We start from the raw sequence: 12630 nt of genomic DNA, 5'->3' as shown, positions 1-12630 counted from the left end.
GTTTCCCTTTTCACAGGACGATTAAACTTTGATTTTTAAGAGATCTTGTAAAACTGATAAGATACAGAAACATTAAAATTTACACAGTATTGGAAATGTTTGTGCAGGTTTGGTGCAGAGCGGGTTCATATACACAGAATGAGAACTCTTTTTAAAATGCTGAATGGATTGCCTCAACTTTTGGGGGGGGGGTTCGTTTTCTAAAAAATATATACAATTTTGGGGTCTAATTTTTTGCTCCATGCATATTCTACATATGCTAATAAGTCCAACAATAATCCAAACTAGGCACTCCTTATACTTCATTTTTAATTTAAAAAAATCTTATCACTGAATGATAGCTAAAGCTGGTAGGTTTGTTTTTGTTTTGTTTTGATCAAAAAATTGGGTTTCTTTCTTTCTTTTAAATCACAGCTAAGACTGTGTTTTGTGAGTTATGATCTGTCTTCAGAGATGGTATTAATGCATCAATGCACATATTGTGATATAAGTTTATTAGCATGTGATCTTTGGTGCATAAATCACAGATATTTATACTTGTTGTTTCCTGTATTTGGGGGTTTTGTGTTCCGTCTGGGAGCAATGTGAACTTCCTGCAACATTTTTTGTCTTGATTAATATTGTGATAATTTGTGATGAAATGGGACTGCTATGCCTTTTAGTCCTTTACTACGTATTTTTGAGGTCCCTACTACATATTTAAAGTTTCAGAGGCTGATCTTTTCCATTGCATCTGGTTTTCCACCTCTCTCAGGAAATTAAATATATGAAGGGTTTTTCTATGTAATGCACGATCATCAAATAAAAGCAAAGCGCTCACCTTCTGTATATGTTTCTGTGGGGTGTGTATTATAATTGCTGGGAAGCACCATTCCACTGGAGATCTTTGGTAGATGGTTTCCCTACAGCTCAACTGATGTGGAGAGACTAAACCCAGGAATAAGCCAGAAGGTTCATTGCAGTTGTTTAGCTGTTCATGCTAGGGATAAGCGGCAAGGTATGTATGGGAATGTTTTGAAAATATAGTTGTGACACTACACCCCATATTCTTTATAGTGATATTATTATGACATGAATATGGCACAATTATGATGTATTTTATGCAAGATAGATCATGTAAGATTTCATTGGAAAGGTTATGATTTACTGAATAGACTATCCTACTTGTATGCATGTATCAATTTGGTATCTGAAGTTAGGAATATTGTCTATGTATCTAGTACAAATGTGTTTACACCTGGGGAACGCCCACTAGGCAAAAGACTGTCAGTCTAGATGGCTGTCTGGGAAGGGCCCATTCAAGTCAATGGACCATTAGGGAGAAAAATTGGTCTTAGGAGAAGTTAGTCTACTACCAGGGAGCGATCCTGAGGATGCTACAAACAGCCTCCGAGTTTTGGCTGCTATGGCAGTACAGGGGCATGTGACCAGGCCACCTGGTGCTGGACTCCATCTTGGAATACCAGTGTTTTTCCACTGAAAGGCGTGGGAACCAAGCTTGGAAACAAAAGGTTCCGGTCATATGCAAAAGTTATTTAATGCAGGGGAGTGACATCATCATTATTGTTTGCTGACTCCCCACCCAAAAGAGACTCTTGGAATCACCTGAGGAATGAGGACTGAACTGGGAGGAAGTGCTTGAAAAGGATTTTTTTAACCTGTGAAAGGAATACCTTGTGTTTAAGCTGCAAGCAAGTACAGCTGGTCCCTTAAGAATCTCAGCAGCTGGCTTAACTCATTGGTTAGGGTGAGAATTTGCTACTTCTATCCACTCTCTTTAGTATATTGAGTTCAGGATGCACTTTTGTTTATTTGCTAGCTTTGATCTGTTTGCTATCCCTTATAATCACTTAAAATCTCTTTTGTAGTTCATAAACTTGTTTTTTGCTTTATCACAAATCTGTGTGTGGGCATTAAAACGTGGGCAGAAAGCTGTTGCCTATTCCTCTCCACATTGAGGGAGGGGGCGAATTTCACGCCCTTACACTGTACAGTCATTGTGCAGCACACGACAGTATAATTTTGGGTTTACACTCCGGGTGGAGAGGGGGTGCTCTTGAGCAGCTGGGCAGTTCCTTAGCTGTAGCCTCCCCATGCAGAGCTGATCACAGCAGCCTGTAAGTTCTGCAGCTGGGTGTGTCCCTACCTGTGTGAATACTGGTGAAAGAGCAAGTTTGGAGAGCTTTGCAACTTGTCACAGCAGCACAATGTGAGAGGGAACCCAGGCTGGTGGGACAGGGGGACTTAGTGGTACCCCAGTTCCAGTTGGCACCCTGGGAGGAACCTGTCACAACAATGTACGGAGCAGATGGTTTTGAACTGAACTTTAGCTGTTGATTTCCCCCTTTGATTAATTTAAACATCCCAGAGCATCTGCTATTGCTAAAGGTTGGGTGTTTGCTTATAGGATAATCAGACTGTGTTAAACTTCATTATAATATGGAGATATACCTATCTCATAGAACTGGAAGGGACCTTGAAAGGTCATCGAGTCCAGTCCCCTGCCTTCACAGCAGGACCAAGTACTTGTCCCTCATAACCTCATACAGCTAAAATTGATGTCAAAGTTAACCTTTCTCCCCCCAACCAATTGCAACCTCTGAAGGAAAGAGGTTGATTTGATTTATCCTGATTAAAAAATAAATCACTGGGATTTTTCTTTTCCTTTTTCTAAGATCTGTAGCAAGAGCAACTGAGCCACTGCCAAAGGCTGCCATGGCTGGTAGACTCTCCAGAACAGAAATAGAAGAACTACAAGCCATAGTTGAGAGAGGAAACCTCATGGCAGCAGCTGCTAAACTTCAGGAGAAGCTAAAGTCATTAGAAAACACCCCACTGGATATCGCCATCACAGGACCATCAGGTTCAGGGAAATCATCCTTCGTCAATGCCATCCTGGGCCTGCATGATGATGATGAAGGTGCTGCTGAGACTGGAGTAACCCAAAAAACGATGAAGCCAAATGCTTACCCACACCCCAAACTCTCAAGTGTAACAATATGGGACCTGCCAGGAATTGGGACACCGAACTTTCAGCCAGACAAATACCTCAAGCAGGTAAATTTCAACAACTATGACTTCTTCATCATCATGGCCTCAGAGCGCTTCACTTCCCACCACACCAACCTCGCCCAGAAGATTCAGAAGATGGGGAAGAGGTTTTACTACGTGCGCTCCAAAGTGGATGCTGACTTGAATGCTGAAAGAAGGAAAAGGCATTTCAGCAAGGAGAAAACCCTGCATAAGATAAGGGAGGACTGCATAGAGAACCTGAGAGCAGTGGGTGAGGCCTCCCCACAGGTTTTCCTGCTTTGCAACTGGGACCTGGCTGACTATGATTTCCAGCTCCTGCAGGAGACACTGGAGAATGAGCTGGATGCACAGAAGAGACACGTGTTCATCCTGGCCATGCCCAACATCTCGGCAAAGATCCTGGAGAAGAAAAAGGCTGAACTGCAGGAGCATATTTGGGAAGCGGCCATTGTGTCATGTGTTATTGGTGCTGTTCCTGTTCCAGGCCTCTCTCTCATCTGTGATGTAGCCCTCTTGGTGTCTCACATGATTCTTTACAGTGTGGCCTTTGGCTTGGATGATGAGTCTCTCACTAGACTGGCTGAGCAGGTTGACAAGCCCGTTGCAGAGCTGAAATCTGCTATCATAAAGTCTCCACTGGCCTCAGAAATAACACACAACTTTGCACTGACTCTGCTTTCCAGATCTGCATGTGGTGCACTGATGGTAGCTGAATTTCTTCTGAAGTTTATCCCTGCCCTTGGCTCACTAGCAGGTGGAGGAATTTCTCTTGTGACCACACGCTACATGCTAAAGAACTTTCTGGATGAGGCTGCAGAAGATGCTCAGAAAGTTCTGGCCAAGGCTCTTGAACCCAAAGCTAAAGAGTTCAAATAACAGCAATAAGACCACCTATGCCTGTGCATAGAAAATCAGACATGCCCAGCCCAGCCCTGCCAGAATCTCTAGATGTGGGTGAGCCCAAAAAGAACAACAAAAACAAAACTGCACCCAAAACGGCCAAACAGCACCTACATTTCCACCTTTAAAGCCCCCAAGGTGCCTAAGTTTCTGCCAGTGAGCAGGCGCACAGCCGCATCAGTCTAGGTGCTCATGAACCTGCCTCACATTGACACCCCAGAGGGTTCCATTCCCTCATCTGTCTGGCCTGCAGGGCCCGATCCAGGAGGTGTTCTCAGGATGCACCCAGGACTGCCCAGAGGATTGTGGGGGCCTGGGGCAAAGCAATTTTGGGGGCCCCTTCCATAAAAAAAAGTTGCAATACTATAGAATACTATATTCTCGTGGGGGCCCCTGCGGCCCCGGGACAAATTGCCCCACTTGCCCCTCCCTCCCCGCCCGGGTGGTCCTGGGAAAAATAAACATTTAAAAACTTTCTGCATCTCGGCACGAACCCAGTTTTGAGAAAACTTATTTTCCAGTCACTTTTACAAGGTATCACTGGTTCTCAGCATCAGCTAGTGCTAAAAGGCACTAAAGTTCATTAAAATGGTTGGACAAATATTTTCCGTCAAAACTTTTTTGGGATCAAAACTAGGGGTTTTTAAAAAGCAGAAAAAATCACGGACAATGTCTGCTTTCCTTCAAAATTTGTTGTTGTTTTTTAATTGAAAAGCTGAAATTCGTCTGCCAAAACCTGAACATGGTTTGGGGTTTCAGAAGTGTGTGGCCAAATATTTGCTGCTTGCTGTGTTTGATTGTTTAAAGAAACAAGAAAAAAATTCTGCTTAAAAAAAAATCCAAAACTTTTGAACCACCTCAGCTTGTGACCAAACGCCTGAGCCCATCCAGTCAGAGATTTTTCTAGGTTTCTGATACTCTTCTGGCTTCCTTCCATAAGAACATAAGAATGGCCATACTGGGTCAGACCAAAGGTCCATCCAGCCCAGTATCCTGTCTACAGACAGTGGCCAATGTCAAGTGCCCCAGAGAGAGTGAACCTAACAGGTAATGATCAAGTGATCTCTCTCCTGCCGTCCATCTCCACCCTCTGACAATCAGAGGCTAGGGACACCATTCCTTACCCATCCTGGCTAATAGCCATTAATGGACTTAACCTCCATTAATTTATCCGTTTCCTAGAGACTGGCTCCATGGGGTCCCTCACAAACTGGAGAGTTACTGTGGGTTTGTCTTTAGTATAGGTTATGTACATACTCCATGAACTGAGCATTTAAGCTTGTTCCAGAATCAGGGATGAGCCTATGTTGTGAAAACTGAAATGCTCAAAATAGCACATGCATGTGAATGGACACAGGGTGCTAAAATTAAATTAACCCAGGGGTTCTCAAACTGGGGGTCGGGACCCCTCAGGGGGTCACGAGGTTATTACTGGGGGTTGCGAGCTGTCAGCCTCCACCTCAAACCCCGCTTTGCCTCCAGCATTTATAATGGTGTTAAATATATAAAAAAGTGTTTTTAATTTATAAGGGGGGGTCGCACTCAGAGGTTTGCTATGTGAAAGGGGTCACCTGTACAAAAGTTTGAGAACCACTGAATTAACCCCTCTGGAGTCTCGGGGAATGCAGGGGAGGGGGGTCTCCCTTGGTAGGGTTGGGAAGGAGGTAGGTGGTGTATTATATTGCTCTTCTCATGTGATCCCTCCCCCATGGCTCTCTTGGCTCTATCACTGTTAATCTAAAGTGGCTAATTTTCAATGAAGCTCCCCTCCCCTGACCTGAATCTCCCTATGGCACTGAAATTAAATGTAGACTATAATTTAGCATTTGAGAAGTGAAAGGGATGGTAGCCCTAAGGGAAAAGATAACAGCTTGGCTCATTGTGTTAAATAGCTGTCTGCAAGCCTCAAACTGCGGAATGAGCTTTAGGGTAGGGAAGGCTGTGCCTCCCCAAACAGCCTGGCCCTGCCCCCTATCCGACCCCCATCCACTTCCTGCCCCCCGACTGCCCCCCTCAGAATCCCCAACCCATCCTGCTCCTTGTCTCCTCACCACCCCGGGACCCCACCCTCCACCAACCCCTCCATCCCCTTACTGCCCCAACCCCTATCCACCCCGCCGCGGGTCCTGACAGACCCCCGGAATGCCCACGATCCAACCCCCCATTCCCCGTCCCCTGACCGCCCCCCCCCCCCGCAGTGCTGTCCAGGGCTGCTCCTGGGTTACCTCCACCTCTCCCCTCTCTCGGAGCCTCAGCGTGCCGCGTCAGGAGCTGCCCTGGCCCCTGGACAGCGCTGCAGCGGCATGGTTCCGGCGGGACCGGTGCTCGCAGCCTCGCCCCCTTACCCCACGGCTCTGATTCAGTGGGAGGAGCTCAGGCCCCGACGGAGCCAGGCCGCTGCAGCGCTGTCCAGGGCCGCTCCTGATGTGGCGCGCTGAGGCACCGGGGGATGGGGGAAGGTGGAGGCAGGGCTGGGGGCCCCTGTGGGGCCCGGGGCCTGGGGCCAATTGCCCCATTTGCCCCCCCACGGGGTGGCCCTGGCAGGGCCGGTGCAAGGATATTTTGTGCCCTAGGCGAAAGTTCCAGCTTCCGCCCCCTCGCCCTCTACCCTCCCCCCAGAGAATCGCTTATTATAAACTTTCAAAAATGAATACTGCATAATATGGCATTGTTCATTAGAATTAATACACTTTCGGCTTGAAAATTTATTAATTTCATTATTTAGTTTACATATTTAATAAAAATAAATGAATAACCTGACAGTGTTGACATTGTTATTGTTTTCACTTTGCACAACATAGCATGGATCTTAAAATAAATCACATACATTATACACAATACACTGTCACTTCCGTCCTTCATTCTTTCATATCAAAATCTACTACACTTTGTTCTACCTTTATAATAACCAATTATTGTTATTAATATAATTTATAAAATTAGAGCTTTGCATGGTGTCAAGTATCAGGGGGTAGCCATGTTAGTCTGTAGCCACAAAAACAACAAGGAGTCCGCCAGCAACTACACACCACACCACAGAAACACTAACCCACGAACCAATCCCTGTAGCAAACCTCATTGCCTACTCTGTCCCCATATCTACTCTGGTGACATCATCAGAGGACCCAACCACATCAGCCACACCATCAAGGGCTGCATAACATCTGCACATCTACTAATGTTATATATGACATCATGTGCAAGCAATGCCCCTCTGCCAGGTACATTGGGCAAACCGGACAGTCTCTACATAAAAGAATAAATGGACACAAATCGGACATCAGGAATGGTAACATACAAAAGCCAGTAGGTGAACACTTCAATCTCCCTGGACATTCTATAACAGATTTAAAAGTCACTATTCTTGAACAAAAATACTTCAGAAATAGACTTCAAAGAGAAACAGCAGAACTAAAATTCATTTGCAAATTTAACACCATTAATCTGGGCTTGAATAGGGACTGGGAGTGGCTGGCTCATTACAAAAGCAGCTTTGCCTCTCCCGGAATTGACATCTCCTCATCTATTGGGAGTGGACTACATCCACCCTGATTGAATTGGCCCTGTCATCCCTGGTTCTTACTTGTGAGGTACTCCCTTCTCTTCATGTGTCAGCATATAATGCCTGCATCTGTAATTTTCACTCCATGCATCTGAAGAAGTGAAAAAGCCACAAAAGCTTATGCCTAAATAAATCTGTTAGTCTTTAAGGTGCCACTGGACTCCTTGTTGTTTTTATAAAATTAGAATGGCGGATACTCCGTCATACTGGGGGATTGGGTTAGGTGGGGAGGGGAAGCAGACCGGGTTCAGTCAGTGGGGGTTCAGGTTTGGCTGGGGAGTGCAAGGGGAGCAGACCGGGTTCGGTCAGTGACAGTGACAGGTCTAGTTTGGATGGGAGGAGAAGGAAGCAGACCGGATTTGGGTGTGGAGGGGGAGAGGGCACAATCTGGGTTTGGTCGGGGGGTGGCAGGCAGGGTAGGATTCAAAGAGCCGCAAGGTGAAATGGGCGCTCTCCTCTCCAGTCCCTGGCATGCAGCAGTGGGCCAAGTGCAATTGCAACAGGGCAATGGGAGAGTGACACCTGCTTTGCCTTCACGAGTCCGTCCTGTGCCCAGGCTGGGGAGTTGAATGCTGGGCTCTCGCTCTGGTATAGGGTGACAAAAAAAAAAGCCGGTGGCAGAGCAAAAAAAAAGCCGGCGGTGGAGCAAAGAAAAAATACGGCCATTGGAGCTCCACGCCCCCCCCCCCACCAGCTTGCCTCTGCTCCATCTCCACCTCCCTCCAATGGAAAAAAAATGGCCGCCGGAGCTCCATGAAGGTAGGTAGGGACGCGGGACAAATAAGCAAATATCGGGACAGTCCCGATAAAATAGCGACGTCTGGTCACCCTACTCTGGTAGCGGGGCTTGGGGCAGGCAGGACTGTGAGGCAGAGAGTGCAGGGCCCTCACGCCAAAGCAGGGTCAGGAGGGTAGAAAGCTGGGGCACAGGGAGGTGGGTTAAGGCGGCTTAGCCACCCCTCCACGCGAGAGAGCCCGCAGAGCTGCCAGCCGCGGCGTCCCTCCCTTCTCTCCCCAGGGAGCATCAGAGCCTCCTCTGCCTGCAAATCCTACAGCCCGCTCTCTGAGCATGCCATGCAAGCCGGCCCCCCGCACTGACAGCACAGCTCAGCCCCGGCAGGGGTCTTACGCTTCCCGCTGCAAGCTGCTCCACTCTCCTTCTGGTTGCTGTGCAATCTACAAGACAAAGGAGCTATTACTGTGTAAATGTACCTATCAACACAGCAATCAAATCAAAGGACTTCGCTGGCTTTCTAAATGGCAGGAGAGCAATTCATTGGGAGCGTGGTTCTTATCATATATATCTTCCCTCCCTACAGTCTGCGATCTGCAGCCAGCCTCTTGATTGACAGAGGCGCCCCCAAATCTTGGCGGCCTAGGTGGCCGCCTAGTTTGCCTAGTGGTTGCACCGGCCCTGTTTCTTTGTCACTTAAGAGATGAATTGAAACAATTCTTTTGATATTAAGTATATTTTGAGACTTTTAGTGTGTTATATCTTATTTCAGACTTTATTAATGATTTTTACTTTAATACAGGCTTATTCAAAGTGTTATACAGAAACTTAAATGGAGAGGGGGAAGAAGGAACAGGACACCCTTTTAGGGTCTGGAAGGTGTTGAGACATAATGAGGCCTTAGTTTATTTCTTCCCTTACAAACAGTATAATTTCCTCTTGAAGGCAATAAGATAACATTCATAAAAAGATCTGTTAGCCCAGGTTGCAGGAAAAGGATAATAAAAACTTTTAAAGATTAAAGATTAAATTAAATTAAATCTCCACATTAAATTCAAGGTAACATGGCCAAAAACTGGGGTCCGAAGCTGAACGCTCGCAGAGTGCCCAGGAGATGGCATTTGACAGGGTGGACCATGAGTATCGCCGCAGCGAGACGGCTTTCACTATGACTTTGTAGTCTGTGCTGAGGAGCAAGATCAGACGCCAATTCTGAAGGCTGTGGAGGTCCATCTTCTTCAGAAGCAAGGCGAGCAGAGCTCGCCTGCATGACAGAAGGAGGATCCCATTCCCCAAGGGCTCGGCAAACATGGCGACACGGTCTGGGCTGAGGATGTCCCAGAATGTGCGGTAGAACTCCATGGTCAGCCCGTCCATTCCCAGAGATTTATTAGTGGGCATTCAGTGGAGGGCTTCCAAGAGCTCAGCCAGAGTGAGAGGCAGCTCCAGTCAGTCCCAGTCACCTGCGCTGATGGCTGGAAGTCTGTCCCAGAGCTTCAGTGTCCATCATATCCAGGGAGAAGAGGCTGGCGTAGAGGGCCATGGCCCTTCCACGCATCTCTTCTGGATCTGTGAGGGGGTGCCGTCCTCTGCCAAAAGGTAGGTGACATGCTTATTAGCCTCTGTGATGGGTTGGATCACAGAAACCCCCTTGGGAGCTGCCACCCAATGTGCAAAGACTACCCCTGCTTCTGTTTTCCCTGCCAGCTCAGGATTCCAGCACCCTGTCTTGCTGAGCCAGACACTCCAGTCTGCTTTAACAAAGACTCAGGGTCTGAATTACTTGTCCCAAAGCTGCAAGTTTACCCAAAACCAGCTCACAGGAGTGTGCTTGTCTTTAGCACTTAGATGCCCAACTTCCAATGGGGTCTAAACCCTTGTCCCAAAGCTGCAAGTTTACCCAAAACCAGCTCACAGGAGTGTGCTTGTCTTTAGCACTTAGATGCCCAACTCCCAATGGGGTCTAAACCCAGATAAATCTGTTTTACCCTGCATAAAGTTTATGCAGGGCAAACTCATAAATTGTTCGCCCTCTATAACACTGATAGAGAGATATGCACAGTTGTTTGCTCCCCCAGGTATTAATACATACTCTGAGTAAATTACCAAATAAAAAGTGATTTTATTAAATACAGACAGTAGGATTTAAGTGGTTCAAAGTAATAACAGACAGAACAAAGTAAGTCACAAGCAAAATAAAATAAAATGCGCAAATCTATGCCTAATCAAACTAAATACAGATAATCTCACCCTCAGAGATGCTTCAGTAAGTTTTTCTCAGACTGGACACCTTCCAGGCCTGGGCACAATTCTTTCCCCTGGTACAGCTTTTGTTTCAGCTTAGGTGTTATCTAGGGGATTCTCCATGATGGCTCCTCCCTCTCTCTGTTCTCTTCCACCCCTTTATATATCTTTTGCATAAGGCGGGAACCCTTTGTCTCTCTGGGTTTCCACCCCCTCCCCTCACTGGAAAAGCACCAGGTTAAAGATGGATTCCAGTTCAGGTGACATGATCACATGTCACTGCAAGACTTCATTACTCACTTGCCAGCACACACATATACAGGGAGACTCACAGGTAAACAGCCATCTGCAGACAATGGGAGTCATCAAGATTCCAAACCATCATTAATGGCCCACACTTTACATAATTACAATAGGCCCTCAGAGTTACATTTTATATTTCTAGTTTTAGATACAAGAGTGGTACATTTCTACAAATAGGATGATTGCACTCAGTAGCTTATGAGCTTTGTAATGATACCTTACAAGAGACCTTTTGCACAAAGCATATCCCATTTGCATTATAGTCACTTATTATCAATTTTTTTATAAAACTATCCCAGTTACATTATATTCACTTATTATCATGTTTTTATAAAACCATGTAGACTGCACAACGTCACACCCTCCTCCTGAACTTACTGCCAGAGACTTGGACACTGACCATGGCGGAGGCAGTATACCTAAAATTCGTTTTTGGGCTCCCCTACTGGGCAGACACTCCTGTGTCCCCCAAAAGGGAAAGAGACCCTGACCCAGCTGTAGGCTCACAGCTACCAGCAATGAGGGACCTTTCGCTGGCCAGCAAAATCCCCCCCCCCCTTTCACTCAGGTTGGGTTTGCTTTCAGCTAGAGTCCTTGGGGTTTGTTCCCACCGCAGCAGTCACCAGGACCCCAACTTCCAGCTCCAGGATACATGTCTCTGTGCACCTCTTCCACTCCATTACAGCCAGGTCATGCTTCTGGGTCTTAATTGCTTTGTCTCTTAAGTCCAGGTTGGTGGGCAGCCTTTTCTTTTTTCAGGTCAGCCTTTTCCCAGGCAAATTGTACATCAGTTTCCATTTGTCTTCCCTTGAGACAAGCACTCGATGAGCTGGGATACCACAGAGAACACCCTCCTGCCAGAACAGGCACCCCTCCACTCCTGTCTTGCTAAATTAGACACTCCAGTCAGCTTTAGTACAGACAGAGGTTGGGCCACACCCATCTGCAGTTCACTGAAACTGAGATGCACTCAGCTCGGGGGCTTCTTAGTTAACAGAGACATTTCCAGCGCCCATTGTTCAGTCTTTCTGGGCAATTTGCAACTTGTGTAGTTTTAGCTTCTTCTGATCTTCCTTCTTACTTATTTTGCTTCCTTTTCTGTCCCTACTTCCCTTTCCCGAAATAAGCAAACAGAAAATAACAAACCAGTAACCACTTTGTCTGTTCTCCAGCCACCACACTTAAAACTCACTTAAAATCACTACCAGTATCTCAAAGCAATCAGCTGTGCACAGATCCTGCTCGACTACGCCACTGTGACGGGTTGGATCACAGAAACCCCCTTGGGAGCTGCCACCCAATGTGCAAAGACTACCCCTGCTTCTGTTTTCCCTGCCAGCTCAGGATTCCAGCACCCTGTCTTGCTGAGCCAGACACTCCAGTCTGCTTTAACAAAGACTCAGGGTCTGAATTACTTGTCCCAAAGCTGCAAGTTTACCCAAAACCAGCTCACAGGAGTGTGCTTGTCTTTAGCACTTAGATGCCCAACTCCCAATGGGGTCTAAACCCAGATAAATCCGTTTTACCCTGCATAAAGTTTATGCAGGGCAAACTCATAAATTGTTCGCCCTCTATAACACTGATAGAGAGATATGCACAGTTGTTTGCTCCCCCAGGTATTAATACATACTCTGAGTAAATTACCAAATAAAAAGTGATTTTATTAAATACAGACAGTAGGATTTACGTGGTTCAAAGTAGTAACAGACAGAACAAAGTAAGTCACAAACAAAATAAAATAAAATGCGCAAATCTATGCCTAATCAAACTAAATACAGATAATCTCACCCTCAGAGATGCTTCAGTAAGTTTTTCTCAGACTGGACACCTTCCAGGCCTGGGCACAATTCTTTCC

The 12630-nt window shown here is 46.3% G+C and overlaps 1 protein-coding gene across 1 annotated transcript; it reads left to right on the top strand.

Moving 5' to 3' along the window:
* Nucleotides 1-2703: 2703 nt before the first annotated feature.
* Nucleotides 2704-3909, top strand: LOC135892528 (interferon-inducible GTPase 5-like). The gene has a single exon (XM_065420322.1). It carries the CDS (start codon nt 2716-2718, stop codon nt 3907-3909), a length of 1194 nt encoding a protein of 397 aa, XP_065276394.1. The 5' UTR covers nt 2704-2715.
* Nucleotides 3910-12630: the final 8721 nt, after the last annotated feature.

The sequence above is a fragment of the Emys orbicularis genome, chromosome 20 (genome assembly GCF_028017835.1).
Source record: "Emys orbicularis isolate rEmyOrb1 chromosome 20, rEmyOrb1.hap1, whole genome shotgun sequence".
Taxonomy (NCBI): domain Eukaryota; kingdom Metazoa; phylum Chordata; order Testudines; family Emydidae; genus Emys; species Emys orbicularis.
This window is presented reverse-complemented; position numbering and strand designations above follow the sequence as displayed.